At 31.9% G+C, this 21,007-nt stretch overlaps 2 protein-coding genes across 2 annotated transcripts; both read right to left on the reverse strand.

Annotated features, from left to right (window-relative positions):
• Positions 1–4,758, reverse strand: LOC109791083 (phosphoinositide phospholipase C 2). The gene is made up of 9 exons (XM_020350335.3): positions 4,309–4,758; positions 3,234–3,430; positions 2,780–2,915; positions 2,281–2,553; positions 1,960–2,189; positions 1,576–1,693; positions 965–1,117; positions 791–877; positions 1–497 (listed from the first exon to the last, which is right to left on the reverse strand). The coding sequence occupies exons 1-9, from the start codon at positions 4,612–4,614 to the stop codon at positions 204–206; spliced, it is 1,794 nt and encodes a 597-aa protein (XP_020205924.1). The 5' UTR covers positions 4,615–4,758; the 3' UTR covers positions 1–203.
• Positions 4,759–14,407: 9,649 nt separating this feature from the next.
• Positions 14,408–20,611, reverse strand: LOC109790806 (phosphoinositide phospholipase C 6). Its single transcript, XM_083063700.1, has 9 exons — positions 20,159–20,611; positions 17,119–17,315; positions 16,843–16,978; positions 16,530–16,754; positions 16,213–16,433; positions 16,007–16,124; positions 15,425–15,577; positions 15,265–15,351; positions 14,408–14,852 (listed from the first exon to the last, which is right to left on the reverse strand). The coding sequence occupies exons 1-9, from the start codon at positions 20,489–20,491 to the stop codon at positions 14,559–14,561; spliced, it is 1,764 nt and encodes a 587-aa protein (XP_082919826.1). The 5' UTR covers positions 20,492–20,611; the 3' UTR covers positions 14,408–14,558.
• Between the last annotated feature and the right edge of the window lie 396 nt (positions 20,612–21,007).

The following is a 21,007-nucleotide window of genomic DNA, read 5'->3' on the forward strand; positions in this document are numbered from 1 at the left end:
TACACAACACAAATAATTTCCTTATTTTTATATTATAAGTATATATTGACAAGACAAGCCTTGCAAAACAAACGAGTCTCCACAAGAAAACAAAATACACGACAAATTTTATTTCTCATATCATTCACGATATCATCACTACATACAAACTAACACATCTTAATGACTGTACACATTAATGTGGAGCAGAAGGATGCACAGAATCAAACAAATTCAAAGCGCATGAGAAGCTTTACTGAGGTGTATTTTTCTCCCTTTTGGCTATACAGTGGAATTGCTCGAATGCCACTTCTTAGCTCCGCGATAGGTAGACATGTTTGTCCACCAAAGTCATCTTTCTCAGACATGTCATACTCATGAACTTCTATGCGAAGCAAGGCGAGTTCTGGAACTGTAAGAGGGAACTCGAATACCTCATTCCATGTAGGCAACCAATTATCCTCTATTGCTTTAGTTCTCTTCATTACAGTATCACTGGGGACTCCAGCAATCCCCACCTACATACAAAGTTCATCACATTACACAACAAATGAGCCATGAACTAGGTGAAAACTAAAGGGAAGGTATCATATGCAATATATACAAAGGTACAACTACCCTCTTATGAATTGAAAACGAATTGCTATGATAACAATCTCGTGCACTAAGTATATTTCCGCATGGATACAAGATATAAATGTTTTTGAAAATTTCTCTACTGAAAGTAGAATTTTTTATTTTTTAAGGAGAAAAACTCTCAAAAATGCCTTTAAACTTCTATCGAAACAAGTCCTATATCATCTTAACTTACTCTAGTGTAGAAGTCTGGAGGTGAGTATTGATCGAAGTGGGTATGCTTGAAATCATAGTACCATCCTTCCCCCATATATACAGTCACCTAAGAATAGGAAGAGTATGAACATTGTTAGTATTAAACTAGAGATGATACTTGAATGAGGCAGCAGATTGATGGAAACACCCTTGCCTTCAAAGTAGTCTTCACAGGTAACTTAGCTTTAGGATCAAAGACCTCATTATTTGGACCAGTCTTTAATAGAAAATCTGGTTTTTTAACATAACCACACCCTCCATTGGCTCTGAACATTCCATGCATCAACCAAAGTGATCTCCCATAACCCTGGTCATGAAACCAACCACAATAACAACCGAGTTATGTAAAGCTATATCGTAATCAATAATATACTTCATGACATGATGCGTGTAATGGCGTGCTACAACATAGGTGGACGAAGTGTGAATTGAATCTCACATACTAAATTGTGGAATCTTGCATGCAATAACACACATCAAGGGATTTAATAAATTATAAAAACCGTGCTAAATAAGGGTTGCCCAATTTGTCAAAAATCACATTGCTAGACATCAAATGTTCATTTTATAATTTGTATCACTAGATGTCAACCGTTTATTGAATTTTGTTGGTAGCTTTAAGGTTATCAATTTCTGCTTTCCCTTGCCCCCTCAGAAGAAACGAACCAATGAAAATGAAAATACAAAGCAATAGTTAAAATAAAAATTCCCAAACAGAAAAAATATTAAATAAGGCAAATACGAAATGGGGAATGAAGTAAATACCTGCATGTTAAATGCAACCATCTGAGCTCCATGCATCCACCCAATTAATGGGTTATAATTTGATGAGTCAATGCGAGTACCTTTGGGATACACCCTCAATATATTCCGCTGAGTAAACCTACAGCAAGCCAGCAATCAGAAAATAAAAAATAAATTCAAATACACAGACACATCACACACCTCTTATAATCTGTAAGACAAGATGATAAGTAAACCAACTATTAACATTAATAACTAATGTGTCAAACACTTATGCAATGCACCATCACGGAAGCACAATATATAACAGTTTTATACAGCTTTGTTTGGCAATAAAATGGTCATTCATTCAGAGACGAATTGAATTCAACCTTAAAAGGACTTGCTAGAAACATTTAACAATACCTGACAATTTCTTTTCCATGACTTGTAGCAGCCTTTTCAAGCTGTTGCTCACTTAAACTTAGACGTCTCACTTTGTCAGGATCCACTTTGAGGCATTCCGTTAATCCCCCTTTAGGCTTCCCAGCATGAATGGCAATTAGGCGTCTATATTCTGGAGCTTCATTATGCTGTAACTTGTCTGATTCATCAAATTCTTCATCATCATTAAGATCTTCATCCACATTGTTGTCCTAAAGATGGCAAACCAGAAATTCAATTAACAAATTTATGTTAGAAAATTAAATGCGGTCACAATTATACAGGATTGATTTAGTCTCTGACCTTGTAATCAGCTATAGTATCACCTCTCAAGCTTGGGACTTCCTTCCCCCAAGCTTCATCTTCGCCTGATGCCTTTTCGTGCTGTGAATCATCCCCTTTTTCCTTTCCTTGCTGTGACTCATCCCCTTTTTCCTTTTCTTTTGCCTCGAGGTATTCCTTAGGTGGTTTGGTTGATATAATAATCCTCTTTTTAAGTGATTCAGGAGAGGGGAATTCCTTCACACTTTCCGAGTTAGGAGTAAATAGTATGTCTCCAAATGTATGAGAAACCATCTAAAAAATTGGATAGGATTGTCAACTATCTATACATGTAAAGTAGACTTAAACTAATGTAACATTGATGGAAATTTAAATATTACAATAGTCATTGATCGGATCTAATCAAATTTAATGGATCTAATTATATTTAATGAAGAATTAAATTGTTCAAATTAAATAACATCTAGTTAAGAATGTAAGTAAGCATTATGAATTCCAATAAAACTCCCAAGTAACTAACCTCAGCCACTTTAGCCTGAAGTTCTGGCGTAAGGTGGTCTTCTAGGGTTATCACAACTGGATAATCTGATGCCTCAAAAGCATGTTCCTTAATAGACCTCAAACATCTGATGAGCTCTACAGGAGTAGTCAATGTCCTGTATTAACACAAATAGACACGTACACAACTATATATCAGTTGACAATAATAAACAAATATATTGATATAATATATTGTTTGCAAAAGTTTGTTCATCCTTTACAATTCAAGGCAATTGATGTTTACACTTGACCCAAGGCAGCAAATCAAAGCAGAAAAAGATATCTTTAATACATTTAATATTCAAAACGGTTAAATTTATTTTTTCAACTTCTGCCTGATCACTTAAGAAAAATATGGGAAAAGAGACGAAGGAGCTGGCATAAGTTCATGTATGAAAGTCAGCATCATTCTACCAGTAAACTACTATACTTACCTTCCATGAAGAACATCGATATTATCCTTTGATGCATTAGGCCATATGTCCAATTCAATCACTCTCACACCTCTCTTCAGTGCATTTATGATGGGGACATCACTGCAGTCGCTGCTCAACTGATTCCCAGTTAAATAGGAATTATGGCCAGTATATATGAAATAATGTGACAAGGGTAAAGTCATATCATGGTGCACCTGGAACGGAAGAAATAATTACACAACCCAAACTGATCAGAACAAGAAAATGCATAGCATGGCACAAAATCAATATTTATGAAACTAACAATGAGTTGTAAAAGTTGGGACGAAATTCAATATGTTAATCAAAGCTTTGGCCCTAAATCCGGTCATGTGAAATACCTTGGGGCTTGATTTTTACCAAATTAATGCAAGATCCTAAACCAAATGACTGATTTCCACATACAAGGTCAAAAGAAATGACATATCCTGAATATAGTGTGACACCATATAGCTTATCCTACAATAAACGGTATTTCCATTCCATAGAATGAAATACAAAGCAAAAGGCTCCATAGTCGGAGCAATGCCTATCCTTCGCAAAAGAAGAACCCTTAAGACAAAGTTTCAATCAACTGCATAAATGACAAATCGATTCTGAAAATAAACGGAGAAAAAAACGCTAATCATCATTTCTGTTATCAACTTCAGTTACAAATCCTAATAGTCAACGGGTCAACCAAATGCAACAAAAGACCAAAATTGAAACTTTTTTTGTGGGGGTGAGTCCAAAAGTACAGACATGGAAATACCAACAAGAAGCCAACTCACAATAAGTTCAGTAAAGATCACGCACACACTAAACGAGAACTAGCACGAGTAGACTAATTGCAAAAAAAAAAAAAAATGAAAGTAAAATCAAATCAAAGACCCCAATGGGAAAGTACACCAAACAATTACGTTTAGAAAAAGGGGTCTTAACTAAGGTAATGAATCTAGCAAAATCCAAACCGAATCTAGGAAGAAGAACAGCCCAATAGGAAAGTAAAGAAAGGCAAATCCAGATCTCGCAGGCTTTGATAGAAAAAGAGAAAAAGCTGAGATTTTTTGCATACCCCATGAGAAGAAAGGAGAGGAGGGTTATCGTCACTGAAGAGAAACTTGAAGAAACTTTCGAGGTTGAGGCCAACGCCCCTGCGATGGAAATGCCTGAAGCGGTCGATGATGGCTTGGGCCTCTTCTTCGGTGGCCTTCTCTTGCCTCTGCACTTGGACGAGGAAGCGTTGAAGAAGGGAAGGCGTCATCACCTCATTCTCGGAGTATTGGTCAAAGAGGGTCTTGATCTCCGACGGCGCCTCCGCCAGAGCCAGCTTGAAGCGCCGCCGCCAGCAGAAGCACACGCTGTATGTCTGTTTCGACATGACCACGCTGTCACTGTGCTCTGTGCTCTGTGCTCTGTGCTCTGTGCTGTGTCGTTTTTATTTTAACGTTGGTGTTGTGTTGCTTTGGTTGATGAAGCTCAAAGAAGTTGTGTAGTCAGTGAGAGAGGTGAAGTCGATCGACACTTCAACCAATCAACGATTCTGATTAAACCCATACAGTTAAATTAAAACTTAAATTAAATGCATAATTTAAGACTAACACTATTCATCACATTTTATTTTATTTACTTTTACAAATTCCTCCTGAACCCATGAGAAGAAATCACAGAAAAAGTAAAATCGTGACGTGACATACGTCGTGGAAAAAAAAAAGGGCAGTAAATTTTTTTTAAAAAGTTATTCTTGTCTATGTATAAAAATTATTTTTCATGTCACTTTTTTATATTCTATATTAATATAACAATGATAGTCAAAAAAACAAATACGGTCAACAAAAAAGTCAACTATCATAAATATCAAACTTTACGTAATTAATTTTTTTTAATTATGTAATTTTATTGTCAATATTTACTTGTAATTAATTATGGAATGAAATTGTTGTCAAAGTTTACATGATATTAAATTTAATATAAAACATTAAATTTATTTTATAATCTAAAATTGTTAACACTTCAAAAGTAATTAACTCAAATTAAAAAAACCATTCGATCAATTATTTTTTCCTCGAACAAAGAATTATAAATACATTAATAACAAAATTTTATTTATAAACTAATTACAATTAATTGTAGAATAAAATTATAGGTGAAAATAATTAAGTTGTTGTAATACAAGATTATAAAGTGTTAATAGTCTCGATTTAATTTTTTTTTGCAACAAAAAATAATATATTTCAAAATTTTTATCAATAAACTATTAAAAAAATACTAATTTTTTTATTAGCAAAATTATTAAGAGAGTGCTAATTAAAATTATTAACACTATAATATGTTGCAACAACTTAATCAATAAAAATTTATTTAAAATTTAATAAATAAAATGTTTATTGACCATATTTGGTACACCTATTCTTACCTATAATTAATTATAACTAATTTATCTTATTATATAAAGTTGTTAAGAACAAGTTTTCTCTCAAAAAAAAAAAATCTTTCCAAATTGAGAGATAATTCAATCAATTTATTATTATTAAATAAAAGAATTATAGATATGTTATTAATATAATTTTATTTATAAATCAATTATAATTAATTCTATAAGGACATTATAGACAAAATTTATGTCATAATTATAACTAATTTATAAATTAAATATATCTTGTTAACAATATATTTATAATTCTTTTATCGAGTAAAAAGTAATAAACTGAACTGTCTCTGATAGGTTTTTTTGAAGAAAAATTGTTTTAATATTAACAATTTTATAAAATAAGATAAATACAATTTTATTAATAATGTATTTATAATATTTTTATTGAGTAAAAAAATAGTTGATTAAATTGTGTCTTAATTTGGGTGGACTTTTTTGAGAGAGAAAATTATTCCAATATAACAATTTTATATAATTAGATAAGTAAAATCTTATTAATAATATATTTATAATTATTTTATTAAGTAAAAAATAGTTGATTGAGTTGTTTTTCAATTTGGACAGACTTTTTTTATATCAAATTTAATATCAAAATACATGTAATTACTGTTTTACCCATTTTGTAAATAAAAAATAATATTAAAAATTAAAATTGAAGAAAATTAAACCAGGTTTTAAATTTTGCTAGTGTTAACAACTAACACCATCATGAATCCTTGTCAATTAACGTATCCCATAGGTCATAGTTGACACCTTATAGAAATATCTCAGTCTCACTTACTTTTTATAATATATATATATATATATATATATATATATATATATATATATAATATTCACTATAAAATAAAAATAAAAGGATACAAATTATTATCACTTACATTAACTAATCTTAATATATTAATTATATATTAACAATAACAACAAATTATCTCACTTAGACAGTAAAAAAATATCCTTAAAATATATGATTATAATTTATTATTTTCATAATAACAAGTGAAAATAATTTTATAAAAAGCTATAAATAAAAAATATATTAGAATTCAAGTTGGATCTAGTCAACAACTAACAATATTTTAAGATTGTATAGTATTTAGAATATTTTGTTTTAAAAAATTAATTACTTTCTTTATCCCATAATAAGTTGTGTTAAAAGAAAGAATAAATTTTAAAATAAATGTTAGATTAATTTTTTAATATGATATTAATTACTTTTTTATTTATATTCCTAATAATATTATTATTTTAAAAGTGATTGTTTATTATTATTTTTATTTATTTAAAATAACTTAATTACTAAAAAACTGAATAACGACTTACTTTCTAAAATTGCACTAATAGAAAAATAGATGATTTTCCCTCTATGCATGCAGTAAATGTTAAATTCATGTAGTATTCGTGTACTATATTTGGTATAGCATTATTGAATAAGTTAACCGGAAAAGATAGCTAAACATGATTAATTTCAAAATCATGAGGTGCCCCACGCACTTTGGTCTGAACTAATTTTCACAGCATTGTCGGTTTTCTTGTGTCCACATGCTAATAACAATAAATAAGCATTGATAAGACCATGATAGTTCAATTTCAACCCTGTAAAGGACTAGATCTAACCATTCGTCTGTAAAGAATTGTCAACATGGTGCATGCAACCTTATCTATCTATTTGCACGCAAAGCACGAGAAATTTAGGTGAGGTATATAAATTCACATGCCATGCATATATGGGTTTTCTTTTTAAAAAAAAATAACAGGTAAAACACAAACAATAATTTGGTCCTACTGAGGCATCATGCAACTTATGAAAAATATTGACCGAGCCACTACTAAGATATTTTTGAAAGTTGTAACCAACATCTTGTATTTTCCTACGTACTTTGGGAGTTTTAGTGGAATATTTATCGTTTAGGTCTGAAAGCAAAGCTTGTATGCATACTTTGTACACATCTCTTTTTTGAATTAATACAAAATTTCAGTTGTTAAAGTCTCATTACACAACAAGAACTCCTTATCCTATCCTTACTAGCTAGCATTTGAAACCAAATTTTATAAGCTACTACCCCTAACTCATTCATAACACAGAAAATAATGTTATATAATAAAATGATCTTATATTATTGTCTAATAACAAATCAAGATTCTTTACATTGACATGCATAATCATTAAATCCTTACTATCCATAGGGTTTTTTCATTAATTTTAACTGTCAAGGCAAAATTACCTTGCCATTTTACTTAAGCAAGTTAATTCCCTTGTTGTTGGTGACAATGATCTCATTAGATATGTCATAAAAATGACACCTACCCTTTGTACCAACACAGGGGTGTTGGTGGCACATTACACTCAAGCCTAGGCATATTTTTATTGGAAAGTCAAGACCATCTTTCTATATGATTAAATTGAAGCACGAGGTACAGTTGTCCTCTAATTGCCCTGTATGATGTCTTCGAACTTCTAATTGTCCGTTGAATTTTACTATCTTTGTTCCATCCGTTCTTAGCTCTTAAGCTCATTTTATCTTAAAGACTTTGCCTTGTCATTCATGTCCTTTATAATATAGAGCCTCGTGAATTCTTTGCTTCCACGAGGACACACACGTTGCACCCCTATTTTTTATTTTTTATTTGACGAGATTTTTGGTAGATTAAATTATCAAGTAGAATAAATGTTTAAGCATGTGATATTTCGATATTTGATATTATGATATCTCGTATACATCGTATATTGTCGCCGCATATTATTCTCTTATTTAGTTCTAGTTGATAGAAGATTCTTACACTTTAATTTGTTTGAAACCGAAAAATAAATATAGAAGAAAACAATTAAAAGATGAAAATAAAGTTATATTTTAAGTGGAAACTTGTATTGTTTAGATTGGTAAAATTAAAAGAAAAAGGAAGAAAAATATTTATTTTTCTTTATTTAGTTATATAAGTTGAGAAAGAGAAATTGGGTAAATTGATAATAAGATATTTTTTTCTTTATAATAATAAATTACATAGGAGAAGAGAGGTAAGAAAATTACATTCCAAATTCCAATATCCAAAAGGTCCATGATTAAGAGTAATGCCATAAAGGACTTTAATTTACTGAAAAAAAATTATTGAGTACTGGGTCGAGCTTTGATTAAGAGAAAGAAACTATCAAAGTTTTTATGACTGAATTGGTGAGTGCATCTTTTAAGTTCAATGTTTACATATAACAGTCTTATAATATCATTTAATCAGAATCTATTATAATTGATTTTTATAGTAATAAATATATTGTCATACAAATAGTAATTTTTTATTGCTTCACTGTAAATTTTTTTCTCATTGGTTGACAGTATCACCATTAAATTCTATAAATAATAATATCAAACAAACTTAATAGTAGTATCATAATTTTACACTTATACAAGCTGAAAATAAAATATCATTATAATACAAACTCTTTGAACTTAAAAAACCGTAATTATTAAATTATCGATTTAATTATAAATATCTTCAATAAAATTATTACAAACATTTAGTTGATACTAATAATATTAGTTTTCATACGCTTCACTGCGCACTTTACAATTTCATTTTATTGCTTTATTATTTTTATTCAATCTAATAACTAGATAAAAAAAAATACTTATTTCAATTTAAATATTTTAAAAATTTATTTATTTGTTTTATGTTCTTATTTTTCCTACCTTGCTTTTCTTTTTAATGTCTCATGTCCAAACATAACGATCTTGTACGGGTAGGGATGTTTAGCCACCTTCTTATCGGTCGCCGAAAGGCCAAATCAGGTGGCCGATCGCCAATCGGTTACCTGGTTCGGCTCATCTCTATTAGTTATCATTAATAAACCATCAAAGGTTAATTAACTGATTAAGAAGTATTACCTAGCACGGTAAGTCTTTACAGGGCCCATAAGGTCCAGGGCCCACGAATGTCAGTATAAATAGCTCAGGTCAAAAGGTAACGTTACTGTTCATTAATTACCCTAGATTTCTGTGCCCGTGCTGACTTGAGCGTTGGAGTGCCTTTTGTAATACCCATTTTTTTATTATTATTAATTATCAATGGCATTTTCGTAAATTTTATAAAGGTATAGGGGTATTCTTGTAATTTTATTACTGATGACATTTTCGCAATTTTAAAAAAATTTAAGGGGTGTTTTGGTAACTTGGAACGGGCCGTTCCAAAAGCAAAACGGGTCGTTCCAAGCTTAAAAATTATACTAAATTTTTTTAGTGAGAACGGGCCCAGAACGGGCCGTTCCAAAAGGAGAACAAGCCGTTCTGGTTTTGGAACGAGCCGTTATGGAGGGAGAACGGGCCGTTCCGGAGGGAGAACGGGCCGTTCTGGATGAGTCTCGGAACGGGCCGTTCTGATTTTAGAACGGGCCGTTCTGCTTTTTGGGAACGGGCCGTTTCGATTTTGGAACGGGCCGTTCCAGTTTAAAAATTTGCGTACATTTGAAAGATTCGGAACGGGCCGTTCCGAATTCAATACGGGCCGTTCCGGGTGACTCTGGTTGCCTATAAATAGGGGCCAGGGGGGTGAAAAAAAATATACTGAGGGAAGTGAAAATCTTAGAGAGAGAGAAAGAGAAGAGAGAGAGAGAGAAAGAGAAGGGAGAGAGAGAGAGAAAGAAAAGAAAAGAGGAGAGAGAAAGAGGAATCTAGTAGAGGAGGTTCTGCCAGGGGAGAGAAAAGAGGAGGGAGAAGAGGAGATTCTGCCCGAGTTTCGGTCCTTGCTTAAGAAGAGAGGTGGAGGTTCTGCCCGAGTTTCAGTTCTTGTTTAAGCAAGAAAGAGGAGAAGGTTCTGCCCGAGTTTCAGTTCAGGTTTATCCAAGTAAGGTTAGTGCTTATAAAATTAATCTAGTATATATGAGCATGATAGGAATAGTATAATTTTAATATGCTATTTTATATGGAGATTTTCATTTCATATAGTATAATTTAGATCAATTGATGGTTGTTTTGGATATTTAATTATTTATATTATTATTATATTGACAAATTGGCATGATTATGGTTATGTTTAATTATGGAATATGCTATGTGTATGTGGTTTGGAAAAGTAAATAGGACTTAAAGGAGTAAGGTTATGGTATGGATTAGATCTCTTGGTGAGATCAGGATATAATCTTTGGAAAAATATGAAATTTGGGAATCCCATGGTGAGGATTCCAATGTGGAACTTTTCCAAAGGTTATATAATAAACCACTTCAGATGTTAGGTGGATTCTGAAATACTCCTCTAAGTATTCTATTTGCTACCGGTATGGGTCTAGGCCGAGTCATACCGATGGATGAGGTGGCCCCACCAGGGTTACGTGACGACGTAATCCAACTGTATATTTTCCATGAGAGGTTAGGCGTGGGACATGGGTTGCTGACATGTTTCACCGTATCAACACTTGGTTTGGATGGTGTTGAGGCCAACATTTGGTTTGGATGTGTTGGTTACATCATGGATTATACAGTGGTGTGACTTTGTTTTGGATATGGAATATGTATACATATGGTATGGATTGTATACATTGGTTATGGATTATTTTATTATCATAAAATATGTATACATTGGCATGGACGTGTATACATTATATTTTGGGTTGGTCTATATTTAGCTTGAAAATGACTTGTTGGTCTGGATAAATACTGTGGATAAATATTTGTTTAATGATATTTTATTATGATGTACTATGATTGATTTTATATGTGCTAACCCTTATATTTCCATGATGTGGACTGTGATGATCTCACTATGTGGGGGAGCAGATCAGGTATGAGTCTTTGGGATAACAAGGAGTCTTTTGGATAGCTGCTTTGAGAAGTGGCTAGGTTTAGAGCTTGACCAGCACCTAGGGTGTCTTATTTTGATGTTTTCATGACATTGTAATTATATTATCTTTTTGGATTACTGTATAACTTTACTAAGGATGATGACTCTGCTATAGAAGATTATATTATATATTTTGGAAACAATTTATATGTTATTGTATAATTACACTCTAGCGTAGCTGGCTTTTGCTCTATTTTCTTTATTTTATATTATTTTATTTTGGTTGGTTATTGATGTGACGGCCTAGGGTGGGTCGTTACACCTTTTGCAGGTACAAACCCTTTCACTCATATCGGATTGGAGCGTTCGTTCGGCCTTCAGAACTCAGGAAGACTATTAGTGTATCCTTATACAGGTACAGATCTGATTAATTTGAATTTGTCTGGGTTAGCTTTTGAGATATTTATTTCTACTTGGTAGGGTATCTATGTTAATTTGGATTCCCTTTTCTCGTTATTTGCCACTATTTGGCTTCATTTGTGTCGTTTAGCTTTATATGCCTTTATTAGAACGTTTCCAGTTATGGTTTATACCATAAACTGCTTCGGAATAATATAATAAAATAATTTAGATTTTTTTATTATTAAAGAATGTGTGACAAGTGCCTATCACTACTTAAAAATAATAACTTTTAATAATAATCTTGTGGTGATAATAATATAATTGACATTAAATCAATAATAAATTACATAACTTTGTAGTTAATAAATATTAGCCGTTAGAATTTATTATTTATTAACCATATATTTTATATGATCCGTTTAATTAAATTTTTCTAACAATTTAACGAGTTTTTATCAACATTTTGTATAAATTCTAATAATTGTATTAGAAACTCTGGATTTATTAGTTTTTATTTAATTGTTGATAAAAAAAAATCACTTATATAGCTCCTTAAAAACAAAATAATGGTGACAAAAAGTTAACTTTGGTGTATATACAACTCCTAACATATGTCAATTTCTTTATTTCCGGAAAACACACAGTTATAAATTAAATAAAATCCTTTTTTATTTCCTATTATTTTTTGGTATGGTTATTTCCTATTATTTGAATATCTAAGTTGTTTTTTCTTTTAGAAAAATTTATCTGTTTGTTTCGGAGATAAATAAAGTTATATAGTAAGTTTTAATTTCGATTTTCTTGAAATTAATAATTCAAAGTAAAGGAAGGGGAAAGCTTATTTTCTTCCTCAACTTTTCCCCTCCTTGCTAGTTTCCAAAACAAATAGTTCTATTCAGAATGCATGTTTAAAAATACGACAAAAAATAACAGAGGACTAGACACTTGACCTTTCATTATCAAATACAAGCAATGCAATGGTCTCTTTCGAGAGAGTTGCAAAGGTGAATGGTTGAATTGTGATGCAACACCTCCACTAACATGGACAGAGATTCACCATCCAGCATCTTCCTCATAGTGATTTATTTATCGATGTCTTCATTGTAACGGTATAACATCAAGTTTGCATCTATATTGTGGCATTCTGGTTTCAGGTCTCCCATCAGCATACACCTTAAAACTCGCATGGCTCTCAGCACAAGATGTAAACACTAAGGTACAAAATTGGTATAACATGTGTTGAATACTTGAATATGGTCAACAAAAGGGAAAATTTGAGGTGGACCTATATGTGGTGTGCTACTAATTGGATTATTTGGAACACTAGAAACCATATTATTTTTCATAGAAAATCATTTGACAAGGAATTTGTGTTGCACCTGATTCTTTTTCATGGTTGATTGTGGATGAATACTTATGTACCAACTTTTGGTTATTCATTTGTACGGTATGTTTTTTGCCTTTTCGATTGTATAGTCATCTAAGATATATAGGTAGTGATCTCACATGTTGTGACTTCGTGGGACAAAGTTATGTAATATGGTTACTCTATATTAATGCATTTGTTTGTATATCTTCTAGGAATGCCTGAAATCATATAATGCAATGTATATGTGTTGCAAGTTAGTAACATAACAAGTGGTGCAACTTGGTGGTTACGCAATATTTAAATGGGGTATTTGCTAATATATGTTGTAACCATTGATAGATTTATGCTATAGGAGACTAATGTTATGGTATGATTCTTGTAATACATTTGGGTATTACTTATACCTTTTTACATATATACAATATTTATTGTTTTGTTGATAAAAAAAAAATGGTGTTGTTAATATGCTTGCGTAAACGATTTAGATCTGTCAATTGAATTGGTTGCATAATCGGTTCAAATCTATATTAGATTATTTATGCAATTGAATCAGTTGAAATCAGTAAAAACTCAATTATATGGATGGATTGATGACATATGAGTTTGTTTAAGAAATGGTTCTTTGTAACTAAGACAAAATTTGATCCCATGAATCTCTAATTGAAAGATAACTTCCTTACCTCTGTTCTAATAGGTTTTAATTAACAAGTGCATGGGCTAAATAATTTTAATATTGTATTTGACTTGTAAAATTATACATTTAATTATATATTAATTTATGAGTAATTAAGATTATTTACTACTTTAGTGACCATTAAATCTAAATATTTTATTGTTATACAATTAATTAACTTATATAATTTATATAATATATTCTTAATTTAGAATTATATATTAATATATGCGCTTCAACAAATCTATAATTTAATTGTTTTATTAATGTTATATTAACTATAATTTCTTTCAAAACTCTTTTAAGGTATGATGTAAATTTTATAGATAAAAAATTATTTATGACATTAATATTTTTAAAAACTTAATAGAGACCAATGTATATGATTTAATAAGTGATTTAACAATTCAACTCTGACTCACTAATCCAATACTTTACTTAATTTGATGACTAGTTCGATTTTTAAAACTTTGGTTTAAGGGAAAGATAAGTTAAATAACCTTGAAGCCAAAATATTTTTTCAAGCGATAATCTATAGTTACAACAATCTTCTTGATCATAATATTGTTTCAAACAGTTACAGAAGAAGATAATCTATAGTTACAACGATCTTTTTGATGGCCCTAGTCACTAGTTAAAAGGAAAAGCACCTAGGAATATGAGAGCATGTCATATTCCTATAGTTCATGTGAACTGAAACCGCATTAAAAGCTTTACAGATTTTAATTGCTCGCCTTTCTCATCATGTAAAGGGATTGCCCGGAAACCAGATTTTAGCTCAGAGATTGGCAAACATGTTTGCCCGCCAAAGTCATCCTTTTCATGCTTATCATACTCCCGAACTTCAATTCGAAGCAAGGCTAGTTCTGGAACAGTCAAGGGAAATTCAAACTCTTCGTCCCACACAGGAAACCAATCATCTTGAATTACCTTGGTCTTCTTATTGGCTTTATCAGCTGGTACTCCAACAATGCATACCTGTTATTAAATAAATAAATCAAATGCTTAGTATAAAATATTTTTGTTTCTCTCTCTTTTTTCATGTTGATAAGTGCAATCACACAATTAACTCTTTAAGATTCTAACATTATCAACAAAATAACTTTAAGGAGTTTCTAGCAGTAACTTTTACACAATCTTGAAACACTGTAATCTGCTCTTCAAGGTATAGCATCTCACACAAATTGTGAGTGAGATGAAGTTGTAGGAAAATGGTTATAAAAAGTTATAAGGGATTTTAACAATATTGAAACATGAAGGCTAGACCAATTTTTCAAATTCGATTGCCAAAAATTTCTCTTTACACCTACAGATGTTCAACTATGTCCATCCGCTGACTAACTGCCCCCTAGTGTGCACTGTGCAATATTAATAAAATTATCGAACTCACCTTTGTATAAAAGTCCGGAGGAGAAAATGCATCAAAGTATGTTTTGCTAAAATCTGTGCTCCACCCGTTCCCCATGTATACTTTAACCTACAGGTTATATGGGAGAAGCTCACAAGATGTCACCAAACCAATTGGTTTCTTTTTCAAAATAGTTTCTTACCTTTAATGTCGTCTTCACCGGCGATGTTCTTTTAGGATCAAAAACCTTATTTTCTGGGTCTTCTTCTATTAGAAATAAAGGCTTTTTCACATAACCACACCCTCCATTTGCTCTAAACATCCCTTGCATGTACCAGAGTGATTTTCCATGCCCCTGACAAAGATAAACATATACTAAAATGTTAATACTAAGGGATGCATTAAACAAAAACATAAAAACTTGAAAAATAAGACCATAGTGACCTATGACTATTAACAAAATATCTTACCGATAAAAATGTCAAAAAAGCCAGATAGCATTAACAATGATTGTTAGATACCACTAAAATAATATATAGTAACAAATAATTAAATGCATGTGGGCACAACAGTTTAGAAATATTAATTCAATATGCATCAAGATTGCTCCACAACAAAAAATAGCCATGCTTCACTAATTTCCTGAACATCCAAGTACCCAGATAAATAAACTGTATGATAAAATCTTCACATGGACGCGTAGAGTGCATCAAGATTGGAAATAGAAAACACTAGGATAATTAAAACCTTTTATTTGAAACAACCTTGGCCATAAGTCCCTGACCTGCATGTTAAATGCAACCATCTGAGCTCCGTACATCCACCCTATATGAGGCCTGTAATTTGAGGAGGTGACACGTGTTCCCCTTGGATATACCCTGATAATATTCTTCTGAGTAAATCTGAAAGCATAAAATGTAATTGTCTTAGTTGATAGGTTGAATATATTAGCAGTTAGCACTACTATGTAGTACGTACTAAGTAGAATACCTAACAATATCAGAACCATATGAGGCAGAGGCCCTTTCAAGTTCCTGTTCACTCAAGCTCAAGCGTTTTACATCCCCAGCAATGTTTAAGTGGTCTCTTACAGGACCCTTTGGCTTCCCAGCATGGATTGTGATCAAACGCTTGTATTCAAATGCACTAGGTTGGTCTGGTTTTTTATCACGAGTAGTCAAGCCTTCCTCTTCAAGATCACTTCCATTCAGCTATCCAGTTAGGGGAGAGAAAAGATGGCATAAGCATGCTTCAAGATCACTTATAAATGTAAATCAGATTAGAAACAAATATTTCTTTATGCTCACCTTCTCATCAACTTCCACTTCACCGATAATGCATGGTGAGGCCGACCCTTCATCAACAGATTCCCTTTCACTGTCACTATCCTTGAATTGCTTGGATTCAAGATATTCTTTTGGTGGTTTGGTTGATATAAGAATTCGACCTTTCACAGATTCTGGTGTGGGGAATTCTGTCACAAGATCTGTCTGAGGATAATAGAGCATATCTCCAAATATTTGAGTTATCATCTGCAAACAAGATTAAATTTGCATTCATTACCTAAAAAATAGGGACTTGAAGTAGATTCTTCTTTTGTGTGTAACAATAGGACCTTACCTCTGCAGCTTTAGCTTGAAGAAATGGTGTAAGGTGGTCTTCTAAGGTTATAATGACTGGGTATTCAGATTTAACAAAAGCATACTCTTTTATGGACTTCAAACATTGGATAAGTGAGACAGGAGCAGTAAGTGTCCTGAAATATTTCAGAAAAAGGTTCCAAAGCAAATATGTATTTAATAAACTGATCCATGAATGTCTTAAATGAATAAAAGATCAAAAGACAAAGAAAATAGTCATCCAACTCTACAATATTGAACTCAAAAGGATCAACACCTTCCATGAACTACGTCGATATCATCTTTAGTTGAATTTGGCCATAAATCAAGTTCAATTACTCGAACACCTCGTTGCAAAGACTTTATGATTGGCACATCACTGCAATCGCTGCTCAGCTGATTCCCAGTCAGATAGGAATTGTGCCCGGTATATATGAAATAATGTGATAACGGAGCATTCATATCATGATGTACCTGGCATGACACATTATTCATATTATCAAGAGGAGACCAAAAACATTCCTTAAAATAACAACACTATAAACTAGATATTATCCTTAATTGATTCCCAATCTAAATATTGACCATTATAAGTCAATGTTAGTCAACATTCACAAACATAACATGTAACTACTAAACTGCAGAAGTTTAGTCCAAGTCAATTTCACTCCATATTCAAACTTGCCCCCTTTTAGTTTAGATCATGACATCAAAATTATGGCACAAATAAAAAAAAATAAAAAATCACTATACAATATATACATACTACTGTCCCGAGCTTGCAAAAGTCAGTTTTATTTGCTGTTTTGTATGTTTGTTTGAACTTTTAATTAAGGAATGATAAGTGTCAAATTTACGTAATTAGTTTAATCAATCTTGACACTTATCTAGTTATTTTACTATGAAATTTATAAGTAAACTCCTAAGCTTGTAAATAGAATCAAAAGGGCATGAAGTAAGACTTTTTGTTGAGAGTTGATGAAAGTTTTTATTAATTTTTGAGGTGTTTTTGTTTTGTAGATGTAGAAAAGATGAAGGTTGCGGCTTTGACCCAAACCACTCAACGGTTACAAAAGGGCTGAATGGTTTGGAGGCCGAGAAGCATGTAGGAGAAAGCCCTAAGCCGCTCAAAGGTTGAAAAAGGACTGAGCGGTTTAGGGTCCGAGAGGCAGAATTTTTGGAGCTCCCAGGCGCTCAACCGTTGGGCCAGGGACTCCGCCATTGCAAGTTACTTCACCCAGAAGAACTCTCAGGTACTTAACCATTTCCAAACGGCTGAGCAGTTTACTCTCTCTTCCCTACTTTGTTTTATTTTAGCTGACATTTAAAACGGAAAAGAGGGGAAGAAAAAAAGGAAAAGGAGGAGGAAGCAAAACAGAGCATGAGCAGAGTAGAGCTTGAAAAAGGACTTGGAACCAGCTGAGAACAGGGGTTCTTTAGTTTTTCCCTTTCATGTATTCCTTTTGATTTTCATATATATGATCTATTATTCGGTATCAATGGGTTCGTATTCTGAATGCTTGGATGATCTAATCACCCATTTTTTATCTTTAGTTTGGATTTTAGTTACAAAACGTTTTCTGAACTTAGTTCTGAATCAAATCACCTAATAGTCTCAAAAATTAAGAAAAAATTTGAAGCTATTAATTGTAAAAGTTCTAATACTTGATACAGGATTTTAACTTGATAACTTGAGGAATCAATTGTTAAGTTGTACTTCATAGAATTTCTAAATCAAGAAATTGGTTTTAAATGAATTCATAGAATTTAAGGATATTGGATAATGGAAATTATATATAAATATCATTGGTAAAATTTAATCTCAACAGCTCTATTTCGATAAATTTCTATTCTGGCCTTGCTTTATGTGTATTCTAGTTGCTAGAAATATTATTTCTACTTGCAATAATATGATTTTGTCTCGTATAAATTTATCCTTATCAAGTTTTATTTAAAAATAATAATTTATTAAAATCTTACAAGTCCATGAAGTTCGACAACTCTACATTTATTATACTACAAAGACTGATGTGTTTTTCATGTAAAAATCTTAACAAAGAACCAACATTTTCTGTTAAAAAATATCCTTAAAATTTTTATAATGAAAAAATGTTTTTTTAAAAACTTTTTTTTATCATAGAAAGGTAATTTAAAAAATGGAAATACTCTATGATAATTTCTTTTCCAAAATTCATCTAATCTCATCCTTGCCTATTTGCTACCTGACAACAACTGATAAAGGTTGTAAATAAGTTAGACTTCCCTATGCTGGTACAGTAATCTAATGTTACACTGTTCACTACTTCTATTTCAATTCTTGCCATCATCTTAACAATTTTTTTGCTACCATCAATGAATGAAAGGACTCAAAGCAATGGCTAGGAAGCTAAATTCCATATCTTTTAAAAAGTTATTAAAAACGGGTCCCATTTCTTGTACGTTATATAAACTTTCCCTCTTTTTTTTCCTTTGCTCCTACTCTTTGTGCAGTAAAAAGAGGATAAAGAAATACAACATGTCAAAATCAGACAATAAAGCAAACAAACAAGTACAACAACAAATAATCCATTAAAAACACACCCCATAAAAATATCCGTATGACAACAACCACCCATTTTTAACGAATTCCTTAAAGTGTATATATTTTTCTCATAAACTAATTCTTTCAAAACATAGAAATCATCGAAGTTAATTTTACCATTTTCATATGCAGCCGGAAATGAAACCCTTGTTAATATATTTAAATTTTAAGGACTAGCTATCTTTTGGTGTAAACTTCATGTGTCTTCCTGTTGGAGTATTATGGACAACAAACCTCTCTCTTCAAATATTCAATAGAGTTGATATTTAGAACTCGAACTCAAAACCACATGTAATCTGGAACAACCATGTACTGTTATTGGGCTAAGGACATGCTATCTACCAACCTTGTTAGATTTTACTGGTTTATTATTTTAAAAAATCACTGATTTAAATAATTATTTGTCAACTTTTGTTTTAGTTTTGATCCTATATCTAAACCAACAAATTCTAAGTTTCAATATGTACACCAACTATTGTTGTATGCTTTAGTCTTGTTATTGTAATAATCGCCACAACTAGAGGCATAACAACCAATTCATAAAAGTAATCGCTCCAACTAGAAATATAGGAAATAAAACGAAAAGTTGACGTATGTTCCTAAATCCTAATGAGTAATCAAAACATCCTTCGTTAACATCGTTAACATAACTAAGAAGAAAAAAAAGTTTTTTTTTTTTTGTTTTGTTTTTGTTGCACGTTTTCGGGGAAAGCAAAAAGGGGTGGTTAAGAGAGACCTGTGATTTGAGAGGATCGTTGTAATCGACGAGGAACAAGAAGCGGAAGAACTCGTCGAGGGTGAGTCCGTCTGGGGGGTCGCATTCTGCGTCGTCGTTTTGTTGGCGCGATTGCAAGACGTTTTGGAGGATGCGGGCGGAATCCTCAGCGGTGTAGTGGGGTTCGAGTTGGTGGTCGTGGAGGAAGCGGAGGAGCTGGTCGGCGGACATGGCGGGGGCTCCGTCGGCGAAGGAGGAGAAGAGTTCCTTGACGTCCGGCGGAGGGGATTGATCGGAGACGGCGAACTTTCTGTTGAAGTACTTGAACATTCTGTACTCATGGACGTTGCTCATTGTTTGGCAGATGAGAAAGGATTGGCGATGAAATTGAAATGCAAATGGGAATGCAAGTTTTGAGTTGGGAGTTTGAGAAAGAGAGAGAGAGAGAGAGAGAGAGAAAAGGCTTCCATAAATGGAACAATGCGGTTTAAGCGGGATCATTCTCGTTTGGATTTAGACTGCCACGTAGATTTTACTCTTTTTTTTATTTTTATTTTAATTTTACTATTGTTGAAAAATAAAAAAATAAATAGAGGTTTCGTAACTGTAACCATGGAATTTAGTTTTGTTAATTTCAATAAAATAAATATATAAAAAATTAAACTATTTTTCCTTTGAACTAGATATATATAAAAATTAAAAAAATATATTAGAAACACAATTTCAATTCAATGAATAAATATTTTAGATATAACAACGTTGAATAGAATGAAATTAGTTGAAATATGTTAATTTGAGACTAACAAATATAAGATTTTTGTTTCTTATATTTACAATTGGAAGTAGTAGATTTTAAAATGTTGTTTGCTA

This window comes from Cajanus cajan, chromosome 9 (genome assembly GCF_000230855.2).
Source record: "Cajanus cajan strain Asha chromosome 9, NIPB_CcT2T_4, whole genome shotgun sequence".
Classification (NCBI taxonomy): Eukaryota; Viridiplantae; Streptophyta; class Magnoliopsida; order Fabales; family Fabaceae; genus Cajanus; species Cajanus cajan.